The 27,811-nt window shown below is 42.1% G+C and overlaps 1 protein-coding gene across 4 annotated transcripts; it reads right to left on the reverse strand.

The window, feature by feature from the left end:
• Window positions 1-9,011: 9,011 nt before the first annotated feature.
• Window positions 9,012-27,312, reverse strand: LOC146391812 (protein NLRC3-like). 4 transcript variants are annotated; one of them, XM_084916006.1, is made up of 8 exons: window positions 27,259-27,312; window positions 20,852-20,944; window positions 20,590-20,739; window positions 20,370-20,483; window positions 17,653-17,729; window positions 15,706-17,533; window positions 14,014-14,187; window positions 9,012-9,484 (listed from the first exon to the last, which is right to left on the reverse strand). In XM_084916006.1, the coding sequence occupies exons 1-8, from the start codon at window positions 27,264-27,266 to the stop codon at window positions 9,292-9,294; spliced, it is 2,637 nt and encodes an 878-aa protein (XP_084772132.1). In that variant the 5' UTR covers window positions 27,267-27,312; the 3' UTR covers window positions 9,012-9,291. The 4 variants fall into 4 exon arrangements, with proteins under 4 accessions (XP_084772132.1, XP_084772115.1, XP_084772125.1 ...); XM_084915989.1 differs by having other exon boundaries at window positions 15,706-17,536; XM_084915999.1 differs by having other exon boundaries at window positions 15,706-17,536; window positions 20,852-20,941; window positions 27,259-27,306.
• Window positions 27,313-27,811: the final 499 nt, after the last annotated feature.

Here is a 27,811-nt window from a genome sequence, read left to right on the forward strand (position 1 = left end):
TGGACTTGGATCAGCAGGATAAGCTGATGTTTTTTGTTTTTTTGTTTGGTTTTTTTTTTGTGTCCCGTTTGGATCTTTAGCCATCAGAATTGTTGTCTTAAGGCCAAGAAAGATGCTGTCAGATTATAATATTATTTTATGCCATGTTAGACCCTTAATTAAAGATGGTGAATTATTATGTAGTTTTAGTTTGCATTATTCTCCTGAATTAGAAGAAGGTGATAACTATTGCATTTGTTAAGCTGAGTTGCATTACATTAGACTGCTGGTTTAGTGTGAATGAATGATATTGTTTTATGATGCATTATACTGCTGAGTTATGAGAAATACTGTTTGCAGAAAGTCATCACCTTATTTGTCTGATTAGAAGAGAACAGAACATACTGGAGTTTTCTGCCCCATCTCAGCAGGAGCAGATAAACAGGGAGCCAAGGTTGTAGCTTAGGCACCGTGTGAGAGAAAGAATGTGAATGTTTAGGCTTTTATGATTAGGTGGGGGCCACTAGAGGCTATAAGAGTTTGATCAATGCTCCACCATTTTGAGATCTGATGCTGTCTGCGTACGGTGTCCATCTCCCACGCGTGTGATCATTAAAATCATCGTTTGACTCAACCCGGCCGGACCAGTGCTGTTATTGTGGTTTTTCCTCTTGTATCCATCCCCAATATTTGAATCCGTAACAGTTTGGGGGCTTGTCCTGTGGTATTGGGGTGGAATTTTGGAGGTTTGGACGGTCCGAGGTTGTCGAACGGACAGGCACAAGCCAGTGGTCTGACGTGAGTGGGCATAAGCCGGCTTATACAAAGGTAAGGCACTACCTGTTGAATTATTTCCAAAGTGTGCCAAATTGGACATGATAAAATTAAAGTCTACTCACTGAAAGTACTGGTAAATGTCTGTTTTGATTTTGATGGAAAAAAAATCTCATGAGTTGAAGCAGTTCGAGGCTGCTGAGAGAAATTAATGCAGTTCGAGGCTGCTGAGAGAAATTAATGCAGTTCGAGGCTGCTGAGAGAAATAAATGCAGTTCGAGGCTGCTGAGAATCTAATGCAGTTCGAGGCTGCTAAGTTTGGTAGGGAATTGGTCATTTTTGTGAGTTCGAGGCTCCATTGGTTATGGTTGGACCTGAGTGGGTCATGTTGTGAGTTAGAGGCTCCATTGACCACTAGGTTGCACCTGCCTCAGTCATACTCTTGTTCTGGAGGGTTGACTGTTGTTTCAAAGTGTTATAAATTATTACAGGACGGCAGTTCGAGGCTGCTAAGAAGCGCAGTGCTCAGAGGTAACGCTTGCCAAGGTCGGGGACGCCTAGGCCTTGTCCTCTTTGAGGGATAGTCAGTTGGTCACTGTGGAGCTTGGGGCACTCCAGAATAACTAGTGGTTGCACCACTTTACCGTTTGGAACGGTGTCTGCGCTTTTTTGGACACTGTTAAATTGAGTTAGGGATTTTAGAGATTAGGCCAGATACAGTTAGAGGCTGATACTGGTTAATTGATCACAAAAAAGTTGGACTTTCTTCGGTTGGACCCGTTAACTTAAATTTGTCAAAATTGTGTAGGCTAAATTTTCCCAGGCCTGACAGTGATTGTAAATATAAGACGTCTTTGTAATATAAAATAATAGAGCTGTGTGTGAGACTGTGTGTGACGACAGCGCGCTGCAGCGCTGCGAGCTATTTTTAGACGGTGTGTGAACATGCAAATGAGGTGGCTGCTGTGAAGCGCACAGAGGAGTTTTGCTTCCTGTTTAGCGTGTTATTGAGTTTTATAATTATGATTTGCAAATACTGTTAAAGACCTGTAAATAAGACGCTGATTTTGCTGATTATAATATTACAAATAAAGTTTTGAATGACTACGGTGAATGTTTGATGTTTGGCTGAGTTTTGATATAGAAAAGACAAATCGTGCATGATTTAGACCGACACTTCAGTCGGCAGAGTAAGACTGAGTGATAAATACAGCTGTGATTTGTTTCAGTTTTGTGGTATGAAGCAGGATTTATAAGATTTTTAAAGTGTCCCTTGGTTCAGCTCAATAATATAAGCGGTTACATTTGATTTACTGTTGGTTTTATCATAATATAGGGTGAGATCAAGCACGAAGTTCAGCTGTGTGTGTGACAGGAACTCTGCATGCCCATAAAAGGCAACGGCCAGACTGTGAGAAGTATGCACCGAGAGAGAGAGAGTAAAATCTAGTCAGATGAAGTGAGTGGATGTTTTCAGAAAAGAAATAGTAAGTGAATGTTTTAGTGTGTTAATACAGGTGGATTTCTCCCAACCTGGAAACCTGAGTACAGCGGCAAAAGCATAAACAGAATTGGGACGACAGACAGGCCAAGCTTTGGCTCAAAAGTTTACAGCTTGACCTCACTTTGTCCCCACCCGGAAAAGAAGCTTAAAGGACATCTTCTCCTCCAGTTATCGGTTACCATCACTGGAAATTTGCAGGCAAGTTTTTGACTGAATTGTTATTGGCACCATGTGTCCCTGAATCTCACAAGCAAGCTCTAACTCCTGGCTTTAGACATGGAATGCTGTTATTTAAGGTGGGAAATCAAAATTTGGGAAACAAAATAAAAACACACACACAACCAGAGAAATGTATGAGAAAGGCACGTGTTAGAGAAATGCCTGGTTTGAGAAAAAGTTAAAATAACCCACCTACAAACGCACACACACGCAGTGAAGAAACAGCTTACATTCATGAACACGTGAAGATTTTCCAGCAAGGTTAAAGTAGCGAAATTTAACATACACCTGTTGTTAAATGATGAAGTTTGTCCACTACTAACAAATAAACTCTCTGGGTTGCAGGACAACAATTTAACTTCAAAAAAAGAGACACTGGTCTGACCAACCAGTGACGACACGACAAATTTAGTGGGTAAATGATTCAAACTGTGACATGTTTCCCGCTGATTGATTAATACAAGTGATTACTGAATGAAAGAAAATTCCTTTTTGGGCTTTTAAACATGATCTTAACAATTTTAACATGTACCTGTGTTGTCCTGTCAGCTTGGTGGGTTAGGAGTTGATTATATGGTGAGAAAAAACAAAAAAAAGGGGGAGAGAAGGCTGACACAGGGCCTGGCCCGGTGTTTCTCCCCTCTCTGAATAACACAGCCAACACAACATCATTTTCCTGTCCGTCTGTTTTTGTTTTGTTTTTGTTTTGTTTTTGTTTTTTCTCTTTATGCTTGATTACAGGCTGCTTTGCCGAGGCTGACCTGGACTCCTGCTCTCCCCTCTACCATCTTTGCTCACTCCTCTACCATCTTTGATGTGACCCTGACCAAATGCTACAGCAGCTGGACCCACAACAACAACCTGCAAATGTCAACAGTGCTGCAGGAAAACGATCTCATGCAGCGGAGACGGAGAGCGTTAAATCCAAGGCCCGTTTCACTACACGGGGGAGATTTCCAGACAGCTTCAGCTAACAGAGCTCTGACGAGACGCCCATTAAGCCCAGAGGAAAAGTGAGGCCGAGCAAAAGAATGCTGACCTTAACAACTCTGCATTAAAACTGTGCAGGACAGTGACTGACCAACACGGATGATCGGGCAGCAAAAAGGGCGTGCCAGAGACAGGAGGAGTAACTGAGGTCAGGAGGCACCTCAGAATGGACAAAAGCACCAGAAGAAAATAAGCTGAAGGCACAGGTGTCGGGGCTCGGCCAGGAGCTGACCTCTGAGAAGAGCCGGACAGCAGAGCTGCAGAAGGCCGTGGAGCAAAGCAAGGAAAACATCAATGGACTTTAATCTGACGTGTACGGAAAAGACTCTGAGGTTTCTGCCCTCAGTAAGAGCTCAAGGCATCAGAGCAGAAACTGAGCATGGCTCAGGAGGAGCTGGCTGATAATCGAACCCATCAGTCAGGCTTGGAGTCCCAGACACAGGACTTGAAACCAGGCCGGAGCTTGCTGGAGCAGGAGGTCGCCAAACCTGACAAGAAGCTCCTACAGCAGGAGCAAGCCCTGAAGGAGCTACAGAAGCAAAAGGCTCAAGTTAAGGAGGAGCTGGACAAGGAGAAGATGCAGGACACTGGAGAAAAGGACTGCCTCAATTGGGGCCAGAACCAGTATGGACAGAACTTTGAGCAGCAGCACCAATGGATGCAAACAGACTGAAATGGAGGAGGGCAGGACCCCAGGGCACGCCTCAGGCCGTGGTTTACCCAGAACACCAGAACAGGAAAGTGATGAACACAAACACACACAAACACACACAAACACACACACACATCTACATGCACTGACTCAGAATGAAGAGAAACACACATATGAACACATATGCACTCGTTGATTCACTGACACACACACACACGCGCTGAGTCAATTGAGTGAGAAATGACGCACACACACGCACACAAATCGAAATGCTGATTCAATTCACTGAGAAGTGATACACACACACACACATGCACACGCTGATGCAATGAAGAGTGATGCACACACACACGCTGCTGCAATGAAGAATGCTTTACTAACAAATGCTTATGCTGACACGCAAAAAGCTGCACACAAACGTCCAAATACAGAATCTGTTACAACAACAAGAAGCCATTGATTGTTTATTGGTTAAATGCATTTCATGTCACCCAGAGGGCGTTTGTGTAGATTTAGGGGACAGGGTCTAAAGCAGTTTGGTTATGAAAACAATGTCTGTGCGTGATGTCTGTTTATGGCTCAAGGCCTCGACTGAATTGTTTACTGTGCTTCACACAGCCTGATAAGGAGCAGTGGTACAGAGTGAAAATGATGAATTAACGGTGTGAGTTTTATTTCAGAGCGCCACATTTTTGATTGAGATTTAATTGAAGGAGGAACACACTGAAAAAAAAAAAAAAAAAAAAAGGGCCAGCCCTTGGATTTACGTAAGCATCTCGCGTGTATTTAACACAATTGCCTCAGGCTTTAAAGATCTGTACGAAATTCAATTTGTTCTCATTGAGATGACACGATACGATCTAATAAGAGTGGTTAGCTGCTGAACTCACGGAATTCACAACACCGCATAAGATTTCAAACTACAGGAAAATCACTGGAGTTATAAGAGGCAGACAGCGACACACACACCCCATGCATGCTGTTGCTATTTATTGTGGATTAACCTGTCAAGGACAAGAACAAAAGAATTCTGCATCAAATACAGGAAATCATAGCTTTCCTGTATTTCCTACATTGTTGGCATGCTGGTTGGTGCTGTTGCTCCACATTAAGAAGGTCTTGGGTGCAGGTCCACAGTCTGGCTAGTTTGCAGTGGTTTCTCTCTGGGTGTTCTGGTTTCCTGCCACAGTGAAAAGTCATGCAGCTATTAGAGCTAGGTTAATTGATGATTCTAAATTATCCATGAATGTGAGTGTGAATGGCTGTTTGTTTCTATCTGATAGACTGGTCAGCTGTCCGGGTGTACCCTGCCTGGTAACCTATCACTTCAGGGTTATTTCCCGGCCCTGCTGCAACCAGGAGAAAGATAGGAGGATGGTAGTTGTTGTAGACCCATTCAATTTTTATGGTAACCAGGATCTAGACTTTGTTGAGCCGTATGCAATATGAAGACAACATGTAGTATTTAAGTGACCAAGTAGAATTTGAATAAAAGTTATCGAATAGTGTTGAAATAAACTGACAGAATTGAAGGATCAAAATATTCCAGGAGCTCAACTTACTCCATCTGAACATGTTTCAATCGTGTTTTATGAACACAAAATGCAGGTTTACTGAATATGAAAAGGTTGTGTTGATTTAACTCAGTTGTTTAAGTTTCTGTCGGAGCAAAACATTTGTGTGCAACCAGTGTCCACTGTTAAATCAAGTAAATCCAACACGTTTTTTGTCAGGGCAAAAAGGAGTTACGGTCCCTGTATTCCTGCACAATATTGTCCCAGGAGGGAGAAAAACTTCCTGGTGAATTTTAGTTGATTTCTGGGTTTTGCTTAACACTAGGTTGATTTCATCAGTGAGGTTTGGATTGTTTTCTTTCTCTAAGAGAGAGAAAGATGGTTTTATGCTTGGACATGTTTGCAATGGGCCCCAGTATTTGTTATTATATGAGTATTTTATTGGTTACGTTTGTTTTTGCTTTTGTTACAGTGCACTGAAATAAGAACATCTGAGAGGTGTGATCCACCGGTGGTGATATTTTGGTATTTTGTGAGTTCCTGATTTAACAAATCAGCTCTTTAATCCAGGCCTGAGAGATTGAACTTTAAAGCGCTATAAAATATTCTTACTGACGACAGTCGCAAAGTGTTTTTCTCCATGATTATAATGGGCTTGGGAGAAATTCACTTATATGGGACACTGATCACATGAGAAGTCCTGAGCCTAAAAGGATTGCAGCGAGTCAATCCAGTCAAAAAACAAGGAACTGTTTTCCTTTAAAATGATGACGTCATCTTGCTGGTGAGGGAGGCTCGAATAGCTTGCGCGTGAGACTCCATTATCAGCAACTTCTGGTATGAATGTGTGTGGATGTATGCATGTGGCTGGACTGTGATGGACTGACGACTAAAAGTTTTAACTGATTTGATACTGAGACAAAAACGGTGCCGACTTTAGGATTAGTAAATGTCCACAAACAATTCACCCAGACTGTAAAAAAAGGTGGATGTTTTGTCTTGCTTTGATTTGTTTTTACAAGAACAGAAGGATGACAGAGACTAAAGGGGGAGGCTGTAGCTTCACATGAGTGTGAACTGCAGACTTAACCCTTTGGTGGCTAATTTTGAGTTACTGATGTTTGCATTAAGAAAATTGTGTTTTAGTAGCTGTGTTTCGATTAATGTATCACATTATATTGTTGGGAAGGTTAAATGCTAAATTGAAGAAAAGGTTGGATTTCACTCATGACTGAACATTATTAACCATAGCAGGCCACTGTAAAAAGTCAATTAACTTTTATAGAGGAAAAAAGAAAAGAAAAAAGCCAAAAAAAACACTCTATTGAGGTCTGTGAATAACAGGGGAATGATAGGCTTGTCACATTCAAAATGGAGATCTGTAAGGATAAACACTGGTCCCCATCTTTTAGGTCCTTTCATTGAAATAGTCAATAATTCAGAAAAGTAGAGATATGACCGACAGGGGCATGTGCTGAGAGGTGGTGCTGCACAGGAACAAGAGCAAAATAAAGAAAATTTTTGTGTTTAGCTTTGAGAAATTCAAATTAAAATGTACCATTACACTCAGAGGTTCAATATGAAATCAAATATATGCTAATTTTGTATGTGAGTACATGACTGGTGACTGTTCTGTCCTGAGCTTTTGTTTTTACAGCACCCACTTGACCACACCAACAGTTTCTCGCCACCAAAAGGGGGTACTTGCAAAGAATAGGGAGGAATATCATCAAAACTGGGAAAGGTAAGCCCCAAAAGGGGGTGATAACACCATAACTTTCACTTATGGTCAAATTCTCAAAATTTGACCCCAAACTTGAAAAATTCTTCAAAACATTTAGAGACGGAGTGGAGTTTTAGATAAATATAATGTGCCAAACCACATGCGGATGGAGAGTTGGAATCGATAACATGGTGAAATAACACGCAGGAAAATATTGACCATGTTGATTATGTTTATTCAAGTGTGCAGAGATTGGCTAATCTGACCAGGAAATGTTATAAAATGAATTGTCGGAACAGTCAGCGTTAAAGTCACCTTTGACAGTCCAGAGCAAGGTTATTATCGTTAATAATTCGGTCTAAACTGCTGCAAGTGAATTGGAAACAAAATTTGAATGAATTTAGGACACTTCATTCCTCCTGGGAAGAGCTGAGTAGAGCCCCAAAGGAGAGGTCACCCCGCAGCTACGGAGCAGAGGCCAGAGGGGGTTGCAGTGGCGTGCCCGCGGGCTCTGCCGGCAGCCATGGATAAGCTGATGTTTAAAGGCATTTGAGTCTCGCTGTATGAGAGTCCAGTTATTACTCAATATTTATGGATGATGTTCTTTCAGTGTTGCACTTTGTAGACGCTCCCTGAGCCTCACAGCCAGCTGCACATGGACCAGCTGACATTACCCAGCATTAGAGGCGGGTGTAAAAAAATGGATTTTCCTATTTAAATGGTTTTAATTTGAATAAAGCGATGTTGATTCATTCAATCCTGAATCGATTTTTAATATAAATGCATTTTGCCAGAATCTCAGGTTAAAGCTCCCAAAAGTATTTCAACAACAACCAAACAGATAAAACAGTAAATGAGAGCAGCTAAACACACAAAGATGGAAACACAGAGCGTGGATGGTTCACTCGACGGCACGTACACGGACACGCCGTCGGGGCTGAAAGTGGACAGCTCACAGATCCTGAAGCTGCAGGTTTCATCTGTCTCCAACCAAAACTGACTGAACCAGCAGCAAAAGAAGATCCAAACTACGCTTTACGTTTGATGAACATCGTCATGAATTCTCTCTGACTTTGACGTTTACTTCCTGCACAGCTCTCTCTCTCTCAGTGTACTTCAAGAACAGTTTACCTTCAAAAATCTGTTTTCTGCATTATTCACTGCTTATTACGCACCAGTCTGCTGTTGTGTTCACTGCTGTCGGCCTCCGAAAACAAAGCCTCATTTCTGCTGTTCAATACTGAAGAAATTTAAACCTTTTAAAATGATGACAGATTACAAACTCTCAGCTGTGTCTGTAATCAAACCTCTGTAACTTTGCTTCACTTCAGCAGCATCAGGTCATGTTCACATGTTGATTCATGGTTTGCTTCAGTTTTTGATCGACTGCAGAATATTTTGAAGGTTATCTGCTATAAAAAGCCAGAACAGGAAAATCTGCTTCATGTGTTTCTGTTTGATCCTCAGTGACTTTGACACAAAGGCCTCTGCTGTGATGATCACACCTCTGATCAAGTCTCACAGTGTCAGCTTTGTTTTTATACATATGGATATGTGCTGATAAATGATCAGAATTATAATATTTCCCACTGTCTTCTGTGTGCTGTGACCTTTGACCTGCTAAAGACAGTCAGCTGTGGATTATTTATTGTTGTGTCTGATACTTAGAACTGTGAGGAAGAACACTACACAGTTAATCAGGGTCCCCTCTCTCTGAATCAGGAAAGGTGGGCAGGCCGCGTGTGGGCCGCGGGCCATACGTTGAGTCTCACTGTTTGAAATGTGAACATTGTTCTGCTGCAGTCAATGGACTAAACCAGAGAAGAAGAAAACAGACTTTACCATGAAGACCCTCAGTGTGGATCAGTATAATATCAGCCTGATGTCTGCAGTTTAGTGTCAGCACAACTTTCACATCATATTCATCTCAGCACAACTAAAACATGCTGACTGACCTCAGAGTTTCAAGTCCACATCCTGGACTCTCCAGGAAACCACACAGATGCTTCACTCCTGAATCCTGCAGCCTGTTGATGCTCAGGTCCAGCTCTCTCAGATGGGAGGGGTTGGACTTCAGTGCTGCTGCCAGATAATCACAGCTGATCTTTGACAAACCACAGCTCCACAATCTGTATAAAGAATGAAAGATGTAAGTTTATTAGACAAAGTGTGAGCTTGAAATCATTCAGTGTTTCATCATCTATTTAGAGCTGAAGAAGGTTCAGAATGTAGAAGTTTAGAAAATGGAAACTCCAAACAGCTGAAGCCAACAGGAAGCAGCTTTAAACAAACACAAGAGAAAAAACTCTGAATGTTTCACATTAAAGTCGTACATTTATCATAAAAACAGGAAAAAGACTTGAAAAAGTCGTGTTTTTCCTTCCAGGAACCACAAGGTGTTAGATTTTTATTGTTTATTGTCATTTATGCTTAGAAATATTTAACCATATATGTGTATAATCTATTGTGTAGTGATAGGATGTGTGATCCTTAATAGCCTGCAAAGGCTTTGTGTGCATTCCAGAGTGTTCTGGAATGCACACAAATCATTCACACCCACATTCTGGGAGCATGGGAGAGGTCTACCTTCTCCTATTGTTTTATGGTAGGATAAACGTATCTATATCTGATTTAGTCTAAGTGCCTTTTGTTTAGATGAACTGCTGGACTTCCAGACCAGCAGGTTTAGGGAAGTCATTTATGGGGTCACACTCTGACCCCCCCCCCCCACACACACACACACACGCACGCACACACACATACTTACACAACGCACAGGCAAGGTACTCTTTGTTTGTATGTAGACATCATATGTTAATGAACCTATGTATATTCATGTAACCTCAATAAAAGAGCAGTGTTACGGACGGATGAGAGCGACTGGGGTCAAGCGAAGGAACGGTTGAGCGCTTGTCGTGGTTCTCTCCCTCATGCATGAGTAACACGAAGAACTTTGCCTACTTGGTGTTTAATGCTTTTTGCTGTGTAGTTGAATTGTCCGTAACGTTCCAGCGAATAGGTTTAAGCTATAAAACCTATCACAAGGCTTCACTTTTAAAGGTGAAGTGTGAAAGAAATGGACATATTTGAAGTCCAACACCTTTTTCCAGTCACATTATTAAAGCAGACAAACTACAAGCTCATGTTCATTCCAACAAGTCATCTTCTGACCTGGACTAACAACACTGGTCTCTATGTGCAGCTGGCTGTGAGACCAGTGCTCAGGGAGCGTCTACAAAGTGCAACACTGAAAGAACATCACACACTAGCTGTGTCGCAAAACGTCGGCTGCATCCTTCGGAGGACCAGGTCTTCGCGGTCTACGTGGGCCGGGTCCTTCAAAGACTGAAAAGGCTGGAAGTGCGAGGCTGTGAAATGGGACAGTCTAGCCTTCAGATTTGCGTCCGGAACAAATAAAACACTGAAAAAAGGCAAACAATTACATTTTTAAGTTATCCGAGTGACTTATATCATGTTTAATCTGAGTAGCGAAAGAGCGGGGGTCTGAAAACGATGAAGCCGGGTGTCCGCTGCTCTCGCCGGCTGGAGTGACCATTGAATCCCCCGGCTTGCTATCGAGCGGGTGGGTAACAGACGTCTCCAAAAATGTCGGCACAATTTTGCAAATATGCGATGTCTTAATAAACCAAGCAGATATAACTTTACACAGCTACTTTCTTGCCTGAAAATATGTTAAAAGTTTATTTTGTGACCAAGAAAGATTAATAAGAGTAATTTGAAAACTTAGTAGCGGCCGCCATTGTTGGCAGCTGAAATTTGGCTGGGCCGCGCTATGAATTCTGGGATATGGTGGGCCACGAAGGACACACCCGACCCATCCTTCAAATTCGGGGAAATGAAGGACGCATTTGCCGGCCGCATTTGAAGGAGTCGACGAATACAGACAGTCTTCGTCGCCTGGCTGTGACGTAATCGGCCTTCAAATGCGGCCTCCGGAGGATGCAGCCGACATTTTGGGACACAGCTACTAATTTGCTTCCATCATCCAACCTGAATAGGAAACAGAGACGGCTCCCCTTCAAAGTAAAAGCTGCTCCTTTTGGACACAGTATCAAAGAAAGTCTACAGTATAACATAGAAAAGACAGAACAAAGTTTTGGTTCTTTTTAAATTGTGCAGAAATGAAACTACACTAAGCTCAATTATGTGACAGACATTTCATCCCATGTCAGTTTGGCCTCATCCTGGGCCGGATTATCCAGCACACACTCTGACCACAGGCCCAGGGGCCACGCACAGCTGGGCTCCATCCAAGAGACAGCAAACAAACCAACACAATAATAAAAAGCACCATGTGATCTTCTTACATCTTCAAGACAAACATAGTAAAAACATGAGCATATTTGTTTCCTGATAAAATGATGTGACAGGTAGAACAGAGTAAAGTGGTGGTGTTACAGCCTTTCTCCCCTCTGCTGCCGAGGCTGTTAGTCTCTCCCAAACTCAGCTACAGGACTTCCAAATGAATGAAAGCAGCAGAAGTGGCTTTACAAATGAAAGAGGAAGAGGAGAAGAAGAGGAGAGGGAGGCCACCCTGACCATCACTCCAGCTGAAAACATCACACTTCCATTAAAGTTGGTGAGAAAATGTTGAGCAGGATGAGCTGCTGGCTAATCTGGAGGCTGTAGCAGCAGCTCACAGTCACCGTGGATTTCCACTCATGAAAAAGCTCTGGCTGCTTCATTTCTCATTTCATATCAGAGACTTTAATGCTTCACTGAAGCTGTACTGTGATGCTCCCATATTCCAGTGAGGCCTCCATAATGATTTCAGCTGTTCTGTACACACACTGTGTGCCCTGTATGTCTAATTATTGAAGAAGGAAAAGAAGGCGAGCCCTCAAATCCAGCTGGCGAGGGTCCATCACACATCTGTGCCCAGGGCTCTGTAAGCTGAACATCCAGCAGTGGCCACATGGAGCCATCATGGATTTAGTGTGAACAATAAAATAGGCAGTGATGTTTCCACATCTCGTCCAGAACATAATGACATTTAAAATGATGTGATTACATGAAACTGGCAGATCCTGGTTCAGCCTCCAGTCTGCAGTCATGTCAGCATCATGTCCCACATTCACTGGAGGCCATCTTTGGCTTTATTGTCAAATCTGCTCTGATTGGCTCTGTTACCCATAATGCAACAGGCGTCAGACACGGGCAGAAAGAGTGTGAGAGTTTTTTATAAAGTGAAAACAGTTCTTATGTTTTTAATAACGTTGAGCCAAAGTGAGAGAAAAAGGAGCTTTATGGAAGGAATGAATGTGATGAATGAGTCATTACATCTACACCTGAATCACAACACTCACAACACTCCAGCAGGCGCAGCCATCGGCCATCAGCTGTGCAACACTCACGCAAATATATCACCTGGGTTTAATATTTAGCCACGTAGATCATTTATGTGCTTCAGCTCTTCTTACATTTTACCACCAACATGTTTCAAAAGGAGCAGCTTTTACTTTGAAGGCCAGCTGTCTCTGTTTCCTGTTTTCATTGTTGGATAATGGAACAAGTCGATGCTTCAGTGCGTTGAATTGTGTTACACAAAAATAAGAAAAGTTTTCACGTTGTTCAGGCAGAATCGAGCATTGAAGAACGAATTCAAACATTTTCATCAGCACAAGCAGGACAATGAAAGCAGGAAATACCCCAAAATGCCATTTCTCATTCTACAACTTCAACAACTGCACATGAATTATGCTTCATGCACAGACGCACAGTCTCTGAGTCCTGCTTTGTTGTCATGTTTGGGCCTGTGTTAGGCTGCTCTGTGTTCCTCTGCTTTAACACACACCTCACCACAGCAGCTGTGTGGGTCGTCTCTGTAGCAGCTGTTGGGAGATTTTGAGTTTTGTGTTATGTTTATTTGTAGCTTCATTTAAAGGAAGAAGAGCTTGTGAATTGGACAATGGCAGGAAAAGGGAGCGAGACATTGTGTGCAGAAAATGTGCTATGACAGCCAAAAGCTACCTCCTGTTTCAACAGATAAGCTAGCGGTTTTTCCTTTTAAGGAGTTGTTATTGGGTTCTGTACATGCCACACCTATTGCTGTGAAAGCTTGTTTAGTATAAATAAAGAATGTACTGACAGCCCCGCGCGATTCCCTCTGTGACGGGGGTCGTCCATGTACATGTAAATTCTCTGAGTTTGTGTTTCTTTGCCTCCTAAGAATTTCTCCTCACAGCAGCCATATCAGCTTCTGATACATGAACATCATCACAGCTCCTAACTTCACCTTTATTAGCTTCGACATTCATGTCTTTCTTTTCTCTCTCTGTTTCCACACAAGCTCAAAGTCTCTGCAGCCTGTTTTTATCTGCTATCATCAGATCTTCATCATCCTCATTCACATCCCTCACACACTCTACAGCCTCATCAGCACTGACTTCATCTTCACTGACTGATGGAGCACAACATGAACCTGTGGAGGCTGAAACACTGTCCTGTCAAACATCTCCCCGTCACCACTCTACTTCTGTCAGCCTTTAAATGAACCCTGCTCAGGTCTGTCACTTCTGTCTTCTTCACATTTGTCTTCAGACACATCCTGAACATTTAGGAACTAAAGAAAGTTTAAAACATCAATCAAAGACATGAAATATAGAAAAACAACAACAGCCGCAGTCAGTGAACTCACCTCAGAGTCTCCAGTCGACAGTTTGGACTCTCCAGTCCAGCACACAGAAGCTTCATCCCAGAATCCCGCAGCTTGTTCTCACTCATGTCCAGCTCTGTTAGATGGGAGGGGTTGGACTTCAGAGCTGAGGCCACAACTTCACAGTGAGACTCTGAGAGTTGACACCAAGTCAGTCTGTCATGATAGAAAATATAAAATGTGTTATTATAAAAGCAAAAAATCTGCATTATAAACACAGACTGAATGTATATGAAGACAAAACAGAGTGAGGTCATAATCTGATGAATCTGCTCTTCACATCTGTGCTTCAGCTCCTCTTACTGTGTTTGACATGACACAACGATTGAGTCTCTCTCAGACCTGCAGACTTTTAATGAGAATCTTTGTTTGGCTTTAATCTGCAGATGAAGGAGGAAGATGGTGTCACATTTAGGCTTCCATAATGTCCACAGTCTGTCACTGAGATCTGATCCAGAGTCAGAGTGAAGACACACATTTGGACTGTTTCCTGTTTTGAATCTGACTCCAGAACATTTTGAATGAGTTCAGCTCAGTGAAGAGTTCCAGCTGGAAAGATGATCTCTGTTTGCCTACCTGCTGTCAGGTACGACTGTTCACGTCCACACGCAGGAAAAACCTGCTGACTGTTACCAAACGGAGCAGAAATCTCATCACTGGACAATAATGATGAATGAACTCAGAGCTGCTGATATCAGATCTGATTTCAGGGGAACTAAACACAGAAATGATTGGCTCATTTTAGCTTTCTGAGCCATTATCTGCTGGTGTGTTGCTAGTTGGCAGAAAATGATTTGTATTCCTGTTCAGGGCTTCAGTGTTTATGAGTCCAGATCCAGGTGACAGCAAGTCAAAATGATGTTACCTGTCTGTGTCCAGCAGCAGCCTGTATTCACTTTGAATATTGTTATAACCTGACATGGATCAGTTTGTCTTTGATTGGTTTGTAAATGTCACTGTTTCCATTGGACCTGAGTGACGGTACAAAGACAGAGAGGGAGAGAAAGGAGAGAGAGGATGGAGACAGCAAAGAGAGAGCAAACACAAACAGGTGAGAGTGGACAGGTGACCAAGGTCAGCAACCAATCAGAGAGCTTCTGTTTGACCCACAGTCACTGATGATGACTGCACATAACCAAGCAGTGTGTTACTCTGATATCAAATATGGATCCTGCTCTTATAATAATGATCATCAGATGATATTATTGTGTTATTTTGTAGCTGAATACGATGTTTGTGTGATTATCAGTGAAAGAAGCAGTGAGGAGGATGGAGAGAGAGAGAGGACAGAGGGTGAAGTTAGAAACACTAAAAGGATTTTTCATGGATTTCATGGATGATTTGAGTGATTTCCAGCAGGACACTTAAACATGTCAGTGGACGTCCTAAAGAACATATTCACTGATATGAAACGTGTCATTGAACAGGATTAATATCAGTGGAAACATGGTGGAAACAGCTGTGACTGCATGGATGTGACACACTTCAAATCTGTTCTCCACTCTTGGATTTGGGATCCATGGAGCTGCTGCTGAGTCTGTACAATAAAGGAATGGTGTGGAAGGTTGCAGCGTACGGACACAAACACTTTGTGGTTACAATCTGATTTGATTTTCAAAATTAAACTACTAACCTACACTGATCAATGATGTTAATGATCACATCTGGACTCACCGAGCCTTTCTGCAGTTCCTCACAGCTGGAATCAGTCTCTGTCGTCCCCGCTCTGATGTTTTGTACTTCTGCAAGTCAAACACATCAAGAACCTCCTCTGACATCTGCAGCATGAAGGCCAGAGCTGAGCACTGGATCTCAGAGAGTCTCTTCTTTGATCTGTTCTCTGACTTCAGGAACTCTTGGATCTCCTGAAATAATGAGGGGTGGTTCATCTCCATCAGACAGTGGAAGATGTTGATGCTTCTGTCAGGAGAGATTTCATCACTGTTCATCTCCTTCAGGTTGTTGATGACTCTCTGGATGGTTCCTGGACTGTTCTCTGTCTGACCCAGCAGACCTACTAAGAGTCTCTGGTTGGACTCCAGACAGAGGCCATGAAGGAAGCGAACAAACAGGTCCAGGTGGCCATTTTTACTCTGGAGGGATTTCTCCATGACTCTCTTGAGAAATACATCAAGTGATTGGAGATCTTTGTTATCAAAACTACTGGAAATCATCTTGATTAAAGATTCTGATTTTAGAAACATCTTCAGCACCTCTGTCTTCCTGTTGGTGTGACAGTGGAACATGTAGACAGCAGCCAGAAACTCCTGAATGCTCAGATGAACAAAGCAGTAGACTGGTTTCTGGAAGATCACACACTCTCTTTTGAAGATCTCTGTACAAACTCCTGAGTACACCGAGGCCTCTGTCACATCCAGACCACACTGCTCCAGGTCTTCTTGGTAGAACATGATGTTTCCTTTCTTCAGATGTTCAAACGCCAGCCTCCCCAGCTTCAGAAGAACTTCCCTGTCAGCCTCCACCAGCTCCTGTGGACTCGTCTCATGTCCCTCATGGTACTTGTTCTTCTTCCTCTTTGTCTGAACCAGCAGGAAGTGTGAGTACATGTCAGTCAGGGTCTTGGGCAGCTCTCCTCTCTGCTCTGTAGTCAACATGTGCTCCAGAACTGTAGCAGTGATCCAGCAGACGACTGGGATACTACACATGATGTGGAGGCTCCTGGATGTCTTCATGTGGGAGATGATTCTGCTGGACAGCTCTTCATCACTGAATCTCCTCCTGAAGTACTCCTCCTTCTGGGCGTCAGTGAAGCCTCGTACTTCTGTTAGCCTGTCAACACATGTAGGAGGGATCTGATTGGCTGCTGCGGGTCGGGAAGTTATCCAGACGAGAGCCGAGGGAAGCAGCTTCCCCTGGATGAGGTTTGTCAGCAGCTGGCTGACTGATGACTTCTGTGTGACATCAGACAGCAGCTTCCTGTTGGTGAAATCCAATGAAAGTCTGCTTTCATCCAGGCCGTCAAAGACGAACAAAAGCTGAGAGACAGCCAGCTTCTCTGCTGTGACCTTCTGTAATGTTGGATGGAAAACATGGAGCAGCTCCAGAAGACTGTACTGCTCATCTCTGATCAGGTTCAGCTCCCTGAATGAAAGCAGAACCACCACACTGACATGTTGGTTCTCCAAGCCCTCTGCCCAGTCCAGAGTGAACTTCTGCACTGAGAAGGTTTTTCCAACACCAGCCACGCCGTTGGTCAGAACCACTCTGATGGGTCTCTGTTGGTCAGGTAAGGCTTTAAAGATGTCCTGGCACCTGATTGGAGCGTCATGGAGGGCGTCCATCTTGGAAGCTGTCTCCAGCTGCCTCACCTCATGTTGGGTATGAACCTCTTCACTCTGTCCCTCTGTGATGTAGAGCTCAGTGTAGATCCTGTTGAGGAGGGGGGTTCTACTTCCTGTTTCATCACTTCCTTCAGTCACACGTTCACATCTCCTCCTCAGACTGATCTTATGTTCATCTAAAACCTCCTGCAGACCAACATCTGCTGAAAGAAAGAAAAGCAATGAGACTAAAGAGAAAGAAAACTCTTCAATGTCTGAACAACACAAGAAGTCCAGTTTTCAGAAATGAGTCCATCAGCAGACAGATGTTCAGTCTTACTTTGTACACAGCTGCTCTGACTGGCTGTCTGCAGTCCAGCTCTGCTTCTGGATCTTTCTCCACACTGTGCAGAAGCTCTGATGGTGACACAGAAAAGTCAAAGTGGAGATACTTCTGTCCACCTTTGATTAGACTCATTATAAAAAGGAAAACAAAGTTTGAACACAGTCATGTTTCCAGTTCACTGACTTACATTTATTCCATGGACACTCACTCTAACCTGAACCACAGCTACAACCCAACATTGTTGAGGCCTCATCTCCTCCTTTCCTGACTGTAGAGGTTAAATATGCAACAACCACCAAATAAAAGAATTTGGTTCATTTCAAAGAAATTCACACGGTGACCAAGTAAAGTAACCGTAGTAAAGGAGACAACATCCCGTTGATGGTGGGATTATTTGAAAGATTTGCTTTAGTCACGTCACCAAATGCAGTTGAACCACCCGTGGATCCATGTTTGACCATCCTACCACTCTGAGCTCTGCTTTTTAATCATTTTATTATTATCATCATTCATTTATTCATTCTTTGGAGGGGGGCTATTTCCTAATGCCGCCCTAATAAGGTGATGTTCAAGGGGAAATATAACAGAAACTCTTTCAGTGTTATTCATTAATAAATTAACAGATAAACTGTGAAGAAGAAAAAAACTGAGATTTAAAGGAGAGAGTGAGAAACTTGATCATCCATCCTCATAATACATGTTTATCAGTATCTGCTGTGACCATACTGCAGTAATAACTACAAGTCTACATTTCTGTGACTGTTGATCAATCACAGCAGGAATCTGAGCTCATCTCTGCACACAGAGCAGCTTCAGCTCTGGGATAAACTGCTCGCTTCACGTCCTTCTCAGCTCACAGACACTCATCCTGATATTTTCCTTTAAAATTTGATGGTATAATTCATCTGAGTTTACACTTTATCTGCATAAATACAGAAAAACAGACCCAAACACCACATCAGTTTCACCATGTAGAATATATTGTTGTTTCCTTGCTTTTAACTCAGAGAAAAACTCTGATTTTGATTTTCTCTGTTCTCTTTGCCACAGCCCATCCCAGCAGCAGCTGAAGCAGCTGACTGTCACAACACTGAATAACACTTTAGGAGGAACGTCTTGACGCATTCTCAATCATCCAGGAAAGTAAATCTCCAAAAGTTGATTCTGTTCATCTGGACATAGCATAAATGTGGTTATCCCAGCTGGACTTTTGTCAAAAGTGGAAAGGCTCGTAAAGAAAGCTCCAGCCGATCCAGGAGAGAAGGACAACCTAAGAGAAAACCTGTAGTGATCCCGTATGTGTCAGGAGTATCTTTTGGAGAAACTTGAATCAGTATTTCAGCTTTAAGAGGGTATTTTAACACAAACATCAGTCCTTCTACTTAAGTATGTTTGACACTTTGTTTACGCCTAAATTAACTTTAGTGTTAACGAGTTTCCATGTTTCTGTAATCCACCAGTGTGCTCATGCTTTTTTAAGTGAAAAGAGATTTTTAATGATCAAATATAATTATTTTTGTTATTTGTGGATTTCAAATGTCCTTGACAGAGACAGATGATAATCATTATCCTGCACTGTGGTCTCAGGTTTGGTCGAGCTAGCACAAAGAATGGCTGGCTATGTTGAACTTCCTCCTGGGATCTACACTAAGAAGTGGGTCCAACATTAGCAGGGTCTCTTTCCTTTATCTGGATTCACTTTAGCATTCACAGTCACGTGAAGCTTGTTATTAACTCGATAAGTCAACCCAGGCTTTCAGCTGAGCGTTCACATGAAACACATGGTGTTGGCAGCATCTGATCAATCATATTCATGGAGACGTGTATCAGCAACAGAGCAGCTGAGTTTGCAGAAGGAAGTCAAACTAAACCACAGGAACAATATGAGGAGATTACACACATAATAAAATACTAGCAGTAACACAGCTGCTGCAGACAAATCAGTCGTGTGATCGTGTGTGAGAGGAGAAGGACTGTAAAGGAGTTTGGTATTAAAAGCTCTGTATGAATGTGGGAGCATTTGAAGGGCTTTAAAAAGGCCGATATAAAATAAAAGGCAGCAAAATTGCTGACTGTGAAAGTCACCAGACTTATCAGAGCTCTGTGATTAAGACCTGTAAGAACACCTATTTGTACTTGTTGGCATTATATCAAATACACACGTATATTAAGCCTTTGTTTGAACTCTGGTTGAATTTGTTACTTTCAGACTGTGAAACATCACAGAGGCTGCAGCTGCAGATCTTTTCTTTCACCTGGAAATTTACTTTAAATGTTAGATGGAAAATGTATTGCTCAGTTTAACCAAAGTAAGAACAATAATCCATAAACCTTCATAAAGACAAACATCTCCCCAGAACATTGAGCTGCTGAAGTGTCACTGAAGGGAAAAACTATTTGTCCTCCTCCATCCAGCAACACCTGAAACACCTGAGTGGAAGCTCCTCCCTACACTGTGTTTGAAGCAAAGCACAAAGGAGACACCTGCTGGAGCAGCTGGAGTCCTACAGACACTCAGCCTCTTCACTACACAAACACCTCCTACAACATCCACTCTTTCCACTCTGACTGCTGTGTTTGTGGAAACACTCCAACACACACCGCTTCACATACCAACATAGAAATGTGTGTGAAAAAGAGCTGAGCTGATATTAAACATGAGGATTTATTCAAAAATACAGAGTCGGGAACAACATCTAGACACACATTACCTCTCAGCAGCAGAAGAACATCCTTTAAAGTTTAGACCAAAATCCTTCGACTCGTTGCTCTTTAGAGACACACAGCTGGGTTCAGGTCCAGGAGATTCTGGCCTCTTATTGATCCTAAAAGAAAAACAATAAATGTAACAGCTTCATGAGATAGGAAGGAAAAACTGGAAATATTAAATTAAAGACATGATGAACAATCTCATAAAAATAATGTACTTACTCTTTGTCACATAACAGTCTTTTGTTAAAGTTTACAATAACATCCTTCGACTCGTTGCTCTTTAAGGAAACACAGCTGGGTTCAGGTCCAGGTTCTGGATCAGTTTTAGGGTTATGTCCAGCTGAGCCTGGTACGCCCCACAGCTCTGGGCTTTAAAACAACACACACAGAGGTATGAGTGTGAATAATGATGGAGCAGTGATGTGAGTGCTGAGCTGTGACATGGAGAAGAGCCATGGACAGTTAGAGATGGTCATCTCACCTCTGAGCTTTGGTCTGGCTCTCATGTTCCCCACACAGAGTGGTTTTAGAGGGAGGGACTCCCTCCTCTCTGTCCTCACACTGATCCATGCTGCTGAAAACATCCAGATGAACAGAATCAACTTTTTGGGGATTTACTGCATGATTGAGCATCAAGACACTTTTTAATATTTTACTAATTTCTGAAGCATTTTACCAACTTTTTTCAAATTGGTCTGCTGTCATTTTATTGTTGATAAAAAGAGATTTTGAGTTTGACCGTTGACGTTTTCATGTGGGACTGTTGCTGCAACACCAGGATGTTACTACAGAATACACTTTATATTGTGTGCACTTGGATGTTAGTCCAGTGGTCCTAAACTGACACACCTGCACCTGGATTCAGTCTGACCAGATTTTAGCCCAACAGTGTTTCATACTTAATACATCAGACACAAACTCTGCAGCTGTCATTGTGTGCAGTGTGTGTGCAGCGGGACACTGTGTCCTATGAGTGTTATACTACAATAAACAGAGCCTGACCGCGGGCATAAAGAGGGCAAAAACCCACTTATGCTCTAAAGATGAAGTTCTGTTTCTCTTCAAATGACCCTCAGAGCATGTGGAGGGTCATTAAACGCATCACAGATTACCTCAAGAACAACAGGCTGAAGAACATAAAAACAAACGCAGAGTTTCTGTCTGATGGTTTGAACATGAAACAGGAATTATTGAGCAAAAACGGCCAGTTTACTAATTTATGACCTAGCATCAGCGCATTCACCTACAATACACGAATGAATATCACCAGTTAAACTGAAAAAGGAAAAAACCTGCATACAAATATGACAGCAGACTAGGGGTGGGTTTTTATAATCAATTTATCGATTCTGGTTTGGATAATGTGAAATCGATTCGGTAAAATCCTGAATCGATTTTTTAATATAAATTTATTTTGGCCAAAACGCCAGAATCTCAGGTTAAACGTCACAAAATTTCAAGAACCACCATCAGCTAAAACAGTAAATGAGAGCAGGAACACGGATTCTGCACAAAGACGTAAACACAAAGCGCGGAGCCGCCGACGCATCAGAATCAGTGAGATGTGACTTTCTCACCTGACGGCACAGACACGGTCGCTCGCTGAAAGCCGACAGCTCGCTGAAAGCCGTCAGCTCGCTGATTCTGATGTTTCGGCGGGTCCGCGCTTTGTGTTTACGCCCTTTTTGCGCTGATTCTGAAGCTGCAGGTTTTATCTCTCTCCAAACAATTTTGAGTAAACCAGCAGCAAAAGAAGATCCAAACTACGCTTCACATAAACATCGTCATGAATTCCCTCTGATTGTTTTGCTGCCACCTCGATAAAATCACACTTCATGCACAGCTCTCTCTCTCTCTCTCTCTGTACTTCAAGAACAGTTTCCCATCTAAAAATCTGTTTTCTGCATTATTCGCTTGCTTGTTACGCACAAGTCTACCGTTCTTACAGCCTGTCGGCTGCTGTTTTTTTTTTTTTCCTTTTACTTACTTCCGGAAAGAAAACCTAATTTCTGCCGTTCAATACTGAACAAATTTAAACTTTTTAAAATTATGCAAAATGCAAAACGCTCAGCCGTGTCTCTAATAAAACTGCTGTAAAGTAGTGATGGGTCGTTTGCGAACGAAATGGCTCTTAGAGCCGGCTCCTTATCGCGAGCCATCACGTGGGTTTTTTTTTTCTTTCTCTCAGCCTCTCTCTCTCTCTCTCTCTCGCACTTTTTTTCTGCTTCACTCTGCACGTGAGCCTTGTGCTTTACGCTGGGCAGAGGGGGGAGGGGCGGTAGTTACACTCGCAGTAGCACAGGAACAGAGCCAGAGGGAGAGACAGAGAAAGAGAGCCAGGGACAACAACGTCACATTAGAAAGGTAGAATAATAATAAAGGATAAAGGATTCAGAAAGTTTATTCATGCAGGTCCATATGACAGAGAATATGCATGTTCTTTTTGTTTTCATATTATAATTTATATTTAATTGTGTTGTGGTTTGCAGTGTTTTGTGTTGTTTCACTTTAAATTTGTAAAAGGAAAAAGCTGAAAATTTAAATAGTTAAAAGTTGAAATGTGAATAGTTGATTTTTGTATTATATGATTTATTTATTACATTTTATGTCGAGTGAATAAATAAAAGTATATTTACGGTGGCCCCTACAGACAAATCACGTACGAACTCTGAAGCACGTACAAACCCTGAAGCACGTACAAACTCCAAAACACGTAAAAACACGTACAAACTCCAAAACACGTAAAAACTCAGAAGCACATAAAAACTCAAAACACGTACAAAAGACAACAGAAGTGCTCCAGGATGCTAGGGGCAGTGTTGAGCTTTTGTTACCTAGTGGCTACACAAGCCAGCAAGTACCAACGACCGGATTTGGTGTGTGGTAGTAACAGGTAAATGAACATTTTTTAAAATTATTTGAATATATATGAGTGCTTGTGTATAAATACAGAAACAATACACATATGCTTTCAATTGTGTAATTTAAGTGATCTAGGTAGCTCTGTTTTGGAAGTTTAGTTCATGCTAGAAATGTGTTTTGAAGTTTGTACGTGTTTTGTCTCCAGGGGCCACCGCATATATTTATATATAAACATATAAATAAAACCACTTTTTTTTTACGTTAGTAATTCCTTTTGTGCATGATTTTATATTATTGTTAATAATAAATTAATTAAAGCAACAAAACAACCTGAAGAGCTGGTTAGGAGCCGAAAGAGCCGGGTCTTTTTAGTGAGCCGAGCCGAAAGAGCCGGATCTCTAAAAAGAGCCGGAAATCCCATCACTACTGTAAAGTCAGAGGTAACTGTCACGGCCCAGCGGCACGAGGAAACTCAGATGGACACAAGTGCAGAAACCAAACCGGAAGCGAGACAGTAAATGAACAAAAGGTTTATTTCCCCCCCACAATACAAACAAGCGAAAACAAAACGACGCCACCACACTAGAGGCGCGCTGTATAAACTAGGTTAACAAAGGGTGACCTAGACAACTCTAGGATGTCGCTGAACAGCTGAGGCAGAGGGGAGGTGGAGGCTGACTATGAAGTGACTGGCCGGGCATTGGTTTCAGGTGGGGAAGACAGGTGGAGCGGAAGGCCCGGATGCGGTTGAGGTGAGGGGGAGGCAGGCAAGTGAGTGGCGGGCCAGTTGGCAACATCGTACCAGCAGCAGGTGGCCCAGGTCCAGGAAAGCGGGGATGAGGGCGGTGAGACCTCCACTCCAGGAGCTACCTATGGGATAGCAGATACTCAGGCGATGATCGATTGAGTGCGCAGGTCTTATATGCTGCCGGAATAATTGCCCACAGGTGGTCAGCCAGGGAGGAGCAACCGATCTCCGCCTAAATGAGGAGGAGTCGCTGTAGGAGACCTGCAGGTAGTGATGGCCAAATGAAGCTTTCTGAAGCACTGAAGCTTGTATTGAAAAACGGTTCATTACTCAAAGCTTTTCAACACAGTCCTGTCTGGTGACATCTGGTGGCCAAAAATATGAAGAGCCGCTTGAATCCACAAAATAAAACCAACTGCTTCATTAAGATTGCCCACTCTACTCTGGAATTCTGTCTGATATTGGGCCACTGTTGTGTTGCTTTGAACGTGTATTTTTTGGTGGTTACAAAAATGTGTTTTATTTGTTTAATAAATAATTTTGACCAGTAAACTCTCCTTGTTTAAATGCACCATGGTGTGGTCTTTCTTTGCCACACCACTCCATGTACTTAATTGCTGCAATTAACCGCTAGACGGGTATATTTATAAATAATATTATTAGGGAATTTTTCCCAGACATATTTTTGACCTGGGGGTAGAATTGATTGTTAAATGGAAAGGGAAAATGCTTATGAACTTGCAAATTAAAAACATGATGCATTTAAAGTAACCTTTTTCATTTTTATTTAAGAAGAGAATTTGTTCTAGTGTGCGATGGCCGAACCTGTTCCTTTTCGTGGAGACAATTTCTCCTGCCTTAAGGAAAATCCCTTCACATGGCACAGAAGAGGCTGGAGTGCAGAGAAACTGGTAGAGATGCTGTTATACAGTCTAACTGGGCCCCACAAACTATCAGCTAAAGAGAATAAATAAATTCAATTGCTGCACATTTGGCAGACTAACATTTTCAGATTAATTAAACAATAAAATATATATTTTTACAACATTACATGTAAAGAGTCAAGTGGAAGTTTTTCTACAGTTATTTAATGATATTTATATTATGGAAGCAGATTTTTGACATTTTACCTTTTTCCCGTTTTCAGATATAATAAACACGCACAAAACAAAAGCAAACAGCCAGAAAACAAAGCTGTAAAACCCACCCGATTGACAAAAATCAACTCAAAATTCTCCCACACAACAGAACCTCCTCTATTCCTCGCTGGCTCCAAATCTCTCAGTGGAATGATCAGTGGTTCGCTATCTGTCACCATCAAAACACTCCACAAATCCCGCGAATGATTCGCTTCCTGATAAACCATTGAATCAGATACCGAAGCAGTTAGGTTATAAATGAAGCTTCGGACGTCACTGATCACGTGACTCTGGCCAAACGAATCAAGCTTCGACACAGTGCTTCTGAAGCACTGTGTTGATTTTTTTCGACACACGCACCAGAGCTTCAGCTTCAAGCGGGCCATCACTACCTGCAGGTACCTGCCCGGACCATGACAGTAACGTCCATATGTTGATTAATGGTTTTCTTTTGTTTTTGATGTACTGCAGAATATTTTTATAAAATCCCAGACCAGGAAAATCACCTTCATGTTTTTCTGTGTTTTATCTTCAGCTACGTTGACACAAAGGCATCTGCTGTGATGCTTACACCTTTGATAAAGTCTTGTGTGTGTCAGCTTCCTTTTTATAGATACAAAAATATGTAAATCTACTGATCTGAATTATAATATTTCTGACTGTCAAAATTTCCCAGATTCAAATCGAATCGAATCTAATTGAATCGATTCGAATCGAATTGTGGATCAAATCGATTCGGGACCTTGTGAATCGGAAACGAATCGATTCTAGAAATGAGTGACGACACCCAGCCCTACAGCAGACTATAGCGAACGAGCAGAGAAAGGCATTTTATAGATGAAATGTTGGCAGCGACTTCCGAAAAGCAACTCTTAGGACACCCCTGTCTCACTGTCAGCAGTTAATGAACATCCACCTATGGGCTCAAATTGTGGTCATAAATATTTTGTATTTGTAAATCAGGATTTGTGTGTGTAAAAAGAATTTGTGCGCAGCATAAAGGTCCTTTCACATCAGACTCAGCATGTGCTGCTAATGCTAACTGCTAACTAAAAGCCAAGTGTTGTAAAGACCCACCTTTTAGCACATCCCAGCACACCCACTCACTTCACCAGATGCACCTTGTTTAGTTCTCTCACCTTTGATTGGGTGTGGTGCTTGTCCTGAATTGCACTCACCTGTCACACATTATATAAGGACTGCATTCACTTTTGGCTCACTCTTTCTTCACTCCCACACAGGGCAGCAGCAGAGGTGAGGTTGTGTTTGGGTTTTTGATTTTATGTATTGTTTAAAGTAATGAGTAACTTAAGTCTCTGTTTTCTTTCAGCATTGGCAGTCCATGTGTGTCTTTCCTTCTTTCCTTTATTGATTTGGGAATAAAAGGAGAACCCTGTAAATGATTAGATGACTGCTTATTCTCATTCTAATCGGATGAGCCCATGATGCTGATTACTTAAACCCTGAGCCTTCCTTCCTTCATAACACCAAGGATCCAGAATTTGTTGTGCTGGCTGCTGAGCTCTGTGGGTTTTTGCAGCAGCTCTACTAGATGCACCTGCTCCTTGTCGTTTCTATCTCTGACTTTGTCCTCTACAAGAGTTTTTTTTTTTTTTTTTTTTTGTTGGTTCTTCAAATGTTCAATAAAAACATGTATGCTCATTCATAACGAAGAAAGCTTTGTAACTATCCCCACTAGTGAAGACTGTCATTTCCACAACACACCAATGACATTGGCCAATCAGATGAAAGGAAGAAAAATAGGGTCGTACTTGTAACTTAAAACTTGAGTGCAGAGTTTCACACGTATTTCTTAGCTAAGTCCACACACAAATCTTTTTTACACACACACAAATTCTTTTTCCACCTACGAATCCTGATTTACAAGTACAAAATATTTATGACCACAATTTGAGCCCATACATCCACAGACTGATGGAGGCAGGAGAAGCTGCCTACAGTCATCAGTCAGTGGATCCACAGTAACATCGACTCTGAGTTCAGCTGCTGATCATCAACTAACTGTTTCTGTCTCGTTCCCAGACTCTGATCTCACATAAAACGAAGCAGATTTATGCTGAAACTAAGCTGCACGCAGCTGATGTTAGCCAGGAAAACAGTACAGACTGCTAACGTTACCTTAACATGGAGACGATCAACTGCGCCACAACATTCACGAAAGTAAAAACGACGGAAGGAAACGATCAGAGAGGCGTTTGAGGGACGTTCAGAGTCAGGAACTTCAGAAACGGATCAGGCTGGAGTTTAATTCTGTTTTCATCTTTAGAAACATCTGGAAAAAGGTTAAAAATACTTAACCAACTTAAAAAATTACAGGCAGACGTTGTTTTATTACAAGAAACCCACATGCCTGTCACAGGTTTGAATAAACTCAAAACACCTGAGTTTCCTAATGTGTTCTCAGCCTGTTATAATTCTAGACAAAGAGGAGTAGCAATTCTAATACATAAAAATATTAATTTCACAGTACTCGATACAGTTATAGATCCAGAGGGCAGATTCCTAATCGTCAAACTATCTATACTTAACCAAAAGCTAGGTATTGTAAGTATATATGGTCCAAATGTTGATGACCCCTCATTCTTCCACGGTTTTTTTAGTACACTCTCCGAACACCTAGACTGCACAATTGTTCTTGGGGGAGACCTCAACCTGGGACTAAATGAAGAAA

Source organism: Perissodus microlepis, chromosome 3, assembly GCF_051167445.1.
Source record: "Perissodus microlepis isolate ML-2025 ecotype Zambia chromosome 3, ASM5116744v1, whole genome shotgun sequence".
Classification (NCBI taxonomy): Eukaryota; Metazoa; Chordata; class Actinopteri; order Cichliformes; family Cichlidae; genus Perissodus; species Perissodus microlepis.